Below are 8,859 nucleotides of genomic sequence, written 5' to 3'. Positions count from 1 at the left end.
TGGACCCCGGTCCATTCTTTAATACTTGAAATACAAATCTGCTTGCAATACTTGTTTTACTGTTTTCTCTGCAAACAATCATCTTCCACACAATACGGTTAATCCTTTGTTACAGACAAGCCGGTGAGATTGACAACCTCACCTGTTTCGTTGGGGCAAAGTACTTTGGTTGTGTTGTGCGGGTTCCACGTTGGCGCCGGAATCCCTGGTGTTGCGCCGCACTACATCCCGCCGCCATCAACCTTCAACGTGCTTCTTGGCTCCTCCTGGTTCGATAAACCTTGGTTTCTTTCTGAGGGAAAACTTGCTGCTGTGCGCATCATACCTTCCTCTTGGGGTTGCCCAACGAACGTGTGAAATACACGCCATGAAACTTGTCTTGGTACAGTTCAGGGTGCCGCTGCTCATACAATGTGAGTTTCTGTACCATGTGCGACAGTGAACTGTACTCTGCTTGGAAAGCCAGATCCTTGATCGGCGTTGCGAGGCCTAATGCCGCCAGTTCGACCGCTTCTTTCTCAGATAAACGAACCGAATAACATCGGTTCCTGACAGTCCTGAAACGTTGAATATATTCTGCCACCGTTTCTCCCCGCTTCTGCCGTACCTGCGTTAGATCGGCAATGCCAGCTTCGGTAGCTTCTGAGTGATATTGCACGTGAAACTGCTCCTCCATTTGCTTCCACGTCCGGACTGAGTTTGGTGGCAACGACGTGTACCATCCAAAGGCTGATCCCGTAAGAGATTGTGCGAAAAACCTCACACGTAACGGGTCTGACGCTGAAATCATGCCCAGCTGTGCCAAATATCGGCTTACGTGCTCTATTGAGCTAGACCCTTCGCTCCATTGAATTTTGAGAATTCGGGGAGCCGATATTTGGGTGGCAGCGGGATCAGATCGTACTCGTCGGGGTACGGCTTGGAATAGCCGATTGTTTTCCTCTTCGGCAAGATGCCGAACTGGTCTCTCAAGATGGTGCTGATCTGTTCCATGGTATTAGCTGTAGGGACCGAGCCCTCATGACTCGTTCCAGTAGCATATTTATCTAGCCATGCTTGTTTGTCAGCGTCTGCTCCAGAAATTCCTGTTGGTGCAATCTGGCTCGTGCGCGCCAAAGCATTGCAATCCGGCACGTATGTGCACACGTATCCATGTGGGATCTCCTTAGGCGGCTCATATAGGAATTGGCAATCGCTAGGATCGCCTCCAACCTTGTAGACAACGTACGCCGGTGAACCCGGCGGCTCTGGCACTGCAAGCGCGAATGGCAGCGGCGGTCTAATCTGGAGCGGTATCTCTCCCTGGTGAGTCCCCAGGGTAGGTCCTGACGGAGAGTACTGATGCTTCATGATCTCTTGCACCACTCGGACTGCAACACGCTCGAAAGCGTTCACCAAGCTCTCAGAATGGCGGTGTAGAGAATGAGCCACCATGTAATTAATCTCCTGGCGTAGAGCTCTGGTGCGTTCCTATGAAGAGGTAGAGAGGTCTACTTCATCGAGAGCACCTTCAGGGGAGAACCCTTTCCATCTGATGCCATGTGAACGGGTCTTCATGAAAGAGCCGATGAGATCGGCTTCCAAGATGGCTTTCATCTCATCGTACTTCTTCTTGTGTTCCTCCGGCAGATCTGCGTACGTGACTGGTTCGCCCACCACCTCATCCGCAACTTTTGACATGGTTGCTGCAGATGTCGACGTAGTGGTTGCTGTAGAGTGTCCCACCGGGCGTGCCAGAATGTGTTGCTGTCAAAAACCCACCGGCGAGTAAACGACGGGCAACACCATAAAGCCGGGAGGCTCCCAGGACTGCGGTGGACCCTGGTCCCTCGGGCAACGGCCCGCAATGCCTTCTGGCACACGTCCTGGTGTTTACGAGGGCGTGCCACCTGACCTATACCTGGTCAGGAAGGTGATGGATTGCTTCGACTAGTTTCCTGCATGACAAACACGTAAACATTAAATACGAGCCCCGATCGGCTCTTAGGTTGCCCTGTGGATTGGCTCAAAGAGCCGATTGCCCCATGGTTCATGTTAGATTTATAGTGACATGGGGATCATGCTATATCGATATCAAGCTAAACTAATCTACGATAGTTTGGGGTTTTCACCGCATAATCGGAACATCCTACGCGTAGTTGAGCCTAGCAGATACGTAAGATTATGGAAAACCAGCCCTAAAGAGGCCTAAAAACCAACATAAAGTTGATCCCCGGAACAATCCCTCTAGGGCTTAATAAACCACACATTACGCACTACCGGATCGTTCAACCCGTTTATAAGGCCTAACCATATGAATATCAAACCAATCCTTGAAGAACAAGGAGCAACTATAACGGATTAGATCTACTAAATAAAGATCAAGCAAGATGCTGCCCTTACACCTAAGATAGGCGTAAGGGCAGCTAGATATCGAGGGGTAGCGTAGCTAAGCAAGTATATCATGAAAGCATCGACGTCAGCCCCAAAACATCTACGATAAGGGTGTTGCTCGCCATCAAAAAGGCTTCAGCACGAGCAACACCAACAACGAATAAACGAATACTGCCTAGATCGCAAGATGCGATCTAGGCAGCATGTTGCTTACCCGGGAGAAACCCTCAAAACAAGGGGTGGCGATGCGCCTAGATTGATTTGTTGTGAACGTGATCGTCCTCCTTTCTCAATAACCCTAGATACATATTTATAGTCCGTAGACTTTCTAACTTGGGAACAAACCCAATCGTGTACGAGCTAAACTCTATCTCTTAATTCTAACCGACACGTAACCTACTATAATTTACAGATACACGGGCAATCTAGCCCAAACTTCTTGTAGAAGGCCGATTCGGGAATATTTTCTGTGCATATCCTCTAATCCCATTTAATCACGGCCCATCTCCAGACTTGGTTAAATTCTGGTGATAACAGACTTACAATCAGGTCCGCCTCGAGGAACCGCCGAAGACATTCAGGCCCCAAGCTCACCCATGTAACCGTTCTACTATGCTGCCTTGCAAAATTTACGAGGCTGTCGCTAGCCCTATTTTTGTATACGGTCCACTTTTACAACAGAAATAGTACGATTTGAATTAACTAAAGCTTTAATCTCCTGAATAAGAAACGAAAACGCCAATCGGTCCAGTGATGATTTGTTGATAGCATCCACCAGTCCAACTCAGTCGAGCTTCACCACCAAAAGTTTAGTACTCCATTGTAAGGCCAAGACAAGGCCCTCTCTCCATGCATGAACCTCAGCTTCAAGTGCCTCATTACAACTTTGTAATTGACGACATGCGGAAAAAATAATCTGCCCATGCTCATCTCGTAAAAGCATACCACGTAGTTGCAAAAACTAAGTTTAATTGGTGTCACCTTGATACTAGTATAATAGTACTATTGTTGCTTGTTGAAGGCATTGTGTGGAGACCTCTCAAACTTTCTCCGAGATGAAAACCTACGATTTAATTTTGTTGGTTGGATTGAGCGACGACGAAGCTTACATTGTTGCCTTACTAGATGCCTCACTTGTGCACCATTGTCAATGGCGGTGGCTGTTTCTTGCTACAATACTCTCATTGCTCTGATGGGGCTATGTTCTTTCATTTTTTGTTGACTTGCTGTTGACACTGTTAGGGCAATATGCTTATTGTATTACTTGTTAAGCTTCATGCACTAGCCACTTGAACCAAAAGTCCGAACTGATGGAAAGGGAAAGGCAATCCACATATACATTTCACAACACCCTCACTCGCGTGTGACGGGAGAAGAGAAAGTCAACACGTGAAAGAAGAAGAGCACACCAAAACAGGGCATCAGCGGTGGCTAAAGAGGGGGGCAACAACAATTTTTAAGCTTAATTGCGAAAACCATGCGAAAGCCAGGATTTGAACTCGAGACCTGGGGATCTGATACCATGTTAGGGCAATATGCTTATTGTATTACCAGGGGGCCAAAGGCCACAATATATAGTACATGTACAGGTACACATATGTAGAAAGCCCCCTAACATATGGGGAAACTACAATATACAGATATATACATCTAACAGACACCACGTCGTTGCAAAAACTAAGTTTAATTGGTGTCACCTTGATACTAATATACTATTGCTAAGCTTTATCTAAAAAGCCTCTGATTTTTCTGGCATTGCAATATATGTAGAACAAAGTATATTGTCTAATGTATATTGAGTTCGTCATCTAACTCTTCACGCCTTTTCTCTTATTACAAGGACATTAGTGGCAAATTCCTGGAATCTGTTGGCGAATGTGGAAATTATAGTGAGGAAATGTTTTGACGAGCCGATGGAAGATGCTCTCACGCAGTAAACATGCATTTAATTTTTGTAAAGTAAAACATCCATTAATAGTTTGACGAGTCAAGCTTATGGCTCCAACTTCCAACACGTAGCCGCACTGCGAAAAGGACGTCTGACTTGGTGCCATCGCCAATTCGCCATGGCATGCAGCCGTAAAAGCAAACAACTTCACTCGCACAGCTGAGCTTCAAATCAAGCCAAATCAAGGAAGGAGAAAGCCAGGCAGAAACCAAGAAAGGCGCAGATGGACCTCTTACCATCCAGCGCGGGTGCCTATGGCGGAAAGGCGACGGAGGCGTACAGGAAGGCGCTGAGCTCGGCGGCCTCCGCGGCCGCGTACGCCGTGCTGGCGCGGAGCATGGCACGGGAGCTCCTCCCCGAAGAGCTGCGCGCCGCGGTGCGCTGGGGCGCGTCCCTGCTCCGCGCACGGTTCGGCTTCGGCGCCAAGGAGTGGCGCACGCTCGTGGTGCGGAGCCAGACCGGCGGCGGCAGCGGTCGCGAGGAGAATCTCCTGTTCGACGCAGCGCGGACGTACCTGTCCACCAGGCTCGATCCGCGCGCCATGCGCCGTCTCGGGCTCACGCTCTGCGCGGCCAGGGACGAAGCCGGCCTGAGAAGCTGGACGAAGCGCCTGTTCCTCGAGCCCGGGGACTCCACCGTCGACGTCTTCGACGGCGTCGAGTTCACGTGGACGTCCGTCGAGAAGAGCAACGGCGGAGGAGGAGGAAAGAAGTGTGCAGGTAACGGGGAGTCCGGCATCGGCGGCGACCGCGAGTTCGTGCTGATGCTCAGCTTCGACGCGGAGCACACGGACATGGCCATGGAGAGGTACGTGCCCTTCGTCATGACCTCGGCCGAGGAGACGAGGCAACGGGAGCGATCGCTCAGGATCTGCCTCAACGAGGGGCGGAAGTGGTTCAGCCTGAAGCACCACCACCCCGCCACCTTCGCAACGCTTGCCATGGACCCGACGCTCAAGCAGTCCATCGTCGCCGACCTCGACCTGTTCGCCAACCGGAGGGACCACTACCGGCGGATCGGCAAGGCGTGGAAGCGCGGCTACCTCCTCTACGGTCCGCCCGGCACAGGCAAGTCCAGCATGGTCGCCGCCATGGCCAACCACCTCCGCTACGACATCTACGACCTCGACCTCTCCCACGTGCATAGCTCCATGCTGCAGTGGCTGCTCATCACCATGTCCGACAAGTCCATCCTCGTCATCGAGGACATCGACTGCTGCTGCGATGCCATGTCGAGGGCGGTGGACGGCAAGGAGAGCAAGACACCGGCGCTGATTGGCGACAAAGATGGCGGTGTCTCGTCAGACATCATGGAAATTCCACCGCCGCGCGCGCGCAATACTGAGGTAATTGATTCCGAACGTTTTCACCCTATTGCTCTCAGCATCAACACATTTCATAACTTTCTTAATGCCGATATGTCCATGTCTGTCTGTGCGCTCGGAACCTCAGATTACCCTATCCAGTCTGCTCAACTTCATCGACGGGCTGTGGTCGACGAGCGGCGAGGAGCGCATCATCGTCCTCACCACCAACTACAAGGAACGCCTGGACCCGGCGCTGCTGCGGCCGGGGCGCATGGACATGCACATCTACATGGGCTTCTGCTGCTGGGAGGCGTTCAAGACGCTCGCCCGGAACTACTTCGTCGTCGACGACCACCCCCTGTTCCCGGAGATACAGGAACTGCTTGCGGCGGTGCAGGTGACGCCGGCCGAGGTATCCGAGATGCTGCTGAGGACCAATGACCCCGACGTCGCGCTCCGAGGTCTCACAGAGTTCCTCAAAGAGAAGAAGCAGGAACAGAGTAAGATGCAGAGTACGGATGAAGATAAGCTCCAGGGAAAGCATGAAGTCAAGTAACTCAATTAGCTCACATCAAGAACTAGGTAGTCTCGGAACGAGATGATCTGACTATTGCCTCTTGGTTTGCAAATGTCTTGCAGTCACATTGTCACGTTGCTGCAAGACTATTAGTTGTCACAATGCTCTTTTGATCGTTTTCTGATTGTAGTGTCACGCAGGGTCGCACGCAATTTGGGGATTGCCTAGTTCATTACAACTTCTCCTGATGCTTTAGCTTGGTATCTGATTTGACTCTTGTCGGAAAGCACCATCTTTATCAAAGAAACAATTTCACCTATGTGTCTTGAATGGGATCTTCTTCCTAATAGGGGGCCGTGTACTTTGGGATGGGAAAATGGGAATGGAAGTTGGGGTGAGAAGTGAGAACCGGCTCAGGTTGGTATGCACTTGCTATTTTAAAGCGGTTTTGTTAATTTTCACTTAGCGGAAAATTTTAGACTAATGCTCAGTCACCTCCTTAATGGTTGGTACATGGTTCCAAGATTATTGTTCCAAGATTTGTGCTGGTGGGTCTCACCCTATCTTATCTCTTCCCATAAGTTCAGCCCACTACGGAAACTTAGGGTTGGGGGAGGGGGTGCGGGGTTGTCGGCGCCAGATAAGAAGGGGCAGGACATAGAAGAATGGCCGGGGACGATAGAGGAGGAGCTTCGACTTCAAGATTGACTTCTTGTTCTCCTCATGCAACACAATGCAATTATCCATTCTTGATAAAGAATAGATTGTTAGGTAAATGAGTGGGAAATAACCATCTAGGTCCAAGGTTAGGAACAAAGTATGTTCCTTATCTATACCAGTACGAAATGAAAAACACGTATCACTACCCAATGGTTGAAGATTACATAAGTTGAGTCCAAACGTGGTGGCAAGGATCGATGCGATTCCTCTGCAAGTGATGTCTCCACGGGTTTAGTGTGCTTGACGATCCAAGTTGAGATGAAGCATGTCACCCAAGTTAGGTGTTACATTGCAGTTGGGGATTCCTTATTAACATTTGTAAATTCACCTCGTGCCTGCAAAGTTAATACCATTCATTGAGTGAGATATTGATGAGGGACAGTATATAAAATAAAATAAAAATAAAACATAAGTAAGATCCAGTATTAGCTTCTACACACTTTTACTATATTCTAGGTAATATGCCCTCTAGTTATGTGTGTTGTAGTAGTTTCCAGAGTATTCTAGTATAAGTTGTAACTAGGATATTTGTAGTTCTTTCCCTAGCTTATGTAGTGTTCTCTAGAACACTCTAGTTGTAAGTAGAGCTAAGTAGTGAAGGCTCATGCAACCTATAAAAAGAGTCCAACCTCTACCTATGTGATCCGACTATGTACCCCCTACCTATCAAATAAATGGAACCTTGTGTTCTGTCTTAGATCTTGGACTAGATCTTGTGTGTTGTGAGTTTTGGATTGAACTCTTGACAACCCCGCCCCTAGAGCGATATCTAGCGCAGCACGTTGAAGTGGTTCCTTCAACATTTGTGTTGTCCACATTGTAGCAACACGGTGGAGTTGTTCCTCCACAACCTTGTGCTGCTTCAGGTGATATCATAGCCTTGCTGATCCGATCCAGCTGTTGGTCGCCTCATTGAGAGTTGCACCAAGCAATGGAGGATTTGGGGAAAAGAGTGGATGTTGTAGATCAACAAATCCAAGCGCTCCGTGAAGATATTAACCACAGATTTGATCAGCTAGTTGAGATGTTAAGGAAGGGTGTTCCTCCCGTTGCCAATGAAGAATCATCAAAGGAGGCAGATGATAGGCGTCGAAGAATGGGAGGTCATCTTGAAGCAAAAACACCTCACCCACATGTTGTTCAGCGTACTTCAAAGAGGCCAATGTATGTTGAAGCTTCTGAAGGTGATGAATATGATGAGGGCCTTGAAGAACCTGATCTGTGTACATATCCGAGAGTTCACAACTCTACATATGCAAGGGATACATACAAGGTGAGAGTTGAGATCCCCACTTTCAATGGAAATGGTGATATTCAGGGGTGCCTTGATTGGTTGTATGAGGTGGAGACTTTCTTTGAGGTCATGAATATTCCAGAAGATCGTAGAGTTTCTTTGGTTGCATACAAGCTAAAAGGAGGAGCTGGTGCATAGTGGCATCGCCTTCAAGAAGATCGCAGACTAAGAGGAGAACCTTGTGTGAGATCTTGGCGGCAGATGAAGAATCTTTTGAAAGGGAGATTTTTGCCTGCAGATTATGATCAGATCCTATTTATTCAGTTTCAGAATTGTGCCCAAGGAAATAGGACCGTTTCAGAATACACGGAGGAGTTCCTAAGGCTACAAGTGAGGTGCCACCTTGGTGAAACTGAAGATCAACAAGTTGCAAGATACATCAATGGTCTCAATGATGCTATCCAGGACCGTTTGATGATGCAACAAATTTGGTCCCTTGATCAAGCACAAGCTCAGCATTAAAGGCAGAGAGATTGGTAAAGGCAAGAAAGGCAAGTAAGGCTCCATATTCTCATATGGAAGACTCGTCTAGGAGTCACTCCCACGGAAGGGAAGAAGAGACCACTCAACCCGATGCAAAAGAAACTGTCCCAAAGCAAGCCGGAGGTAAGAGTAGGGCAAAGCCTGTGATAAAATGCTATAAATGTGGTGAAGAGGACATGTATCTAGCAATTGCTCATTGAGTAAATTTGTCAACACAA

The 8,859-nt window shown here is 48.6% G+C and overlaps 1 protein-coding gene across 1 annotated transcript; it reads left to right on the top strand.

Moving 5' to 3' along the window:
• Nucleotides 1–4,544: 4,544 nt before the first annotated feature.
• LOC124672663 (AAA-ATPase At3g50940-like) lies at nucleotides 4,545–6,425 on the top strand. Its single transcript, XM_047208856.1, has 2 exons — nucleotides 4,545–5,666; nucleotides 5,773–6,425. Exons 1-2 carry the CDS (start codon nucleotides 4,545–4,547, stop codon nucleotides 6,181–6,183), a joined length of 1,533 nt encoding a protein of 510 aa, XP_047064812.1. The 3' UTR covers nucleotides 6,184–6,425.
• The last annotated feature ends 2,434 nt before the right edge of the window (nucleotides 6,426–8,859 follow it).

Source organism: Lolium rigidum, chromosome 7, assembly GCF_022539505.1.
Source record: "Lolium rigidum isolate FL_2022 chromosome 7, APGP_CSIRO_Lrig_0.1, whole genome shotgun sequence".
Lineage (NCBI taxonomy): Eukaryota > Viridiplantae > Streptophyta > Magnoliopsida > Poales > Poaceae > Lolium > Lolium rigidum.
The sequence above is the reverse complement of the archived record's forward strand: the minus strand, read 5'-3'. Positions and strand labels throughout refer to the sequence as shown.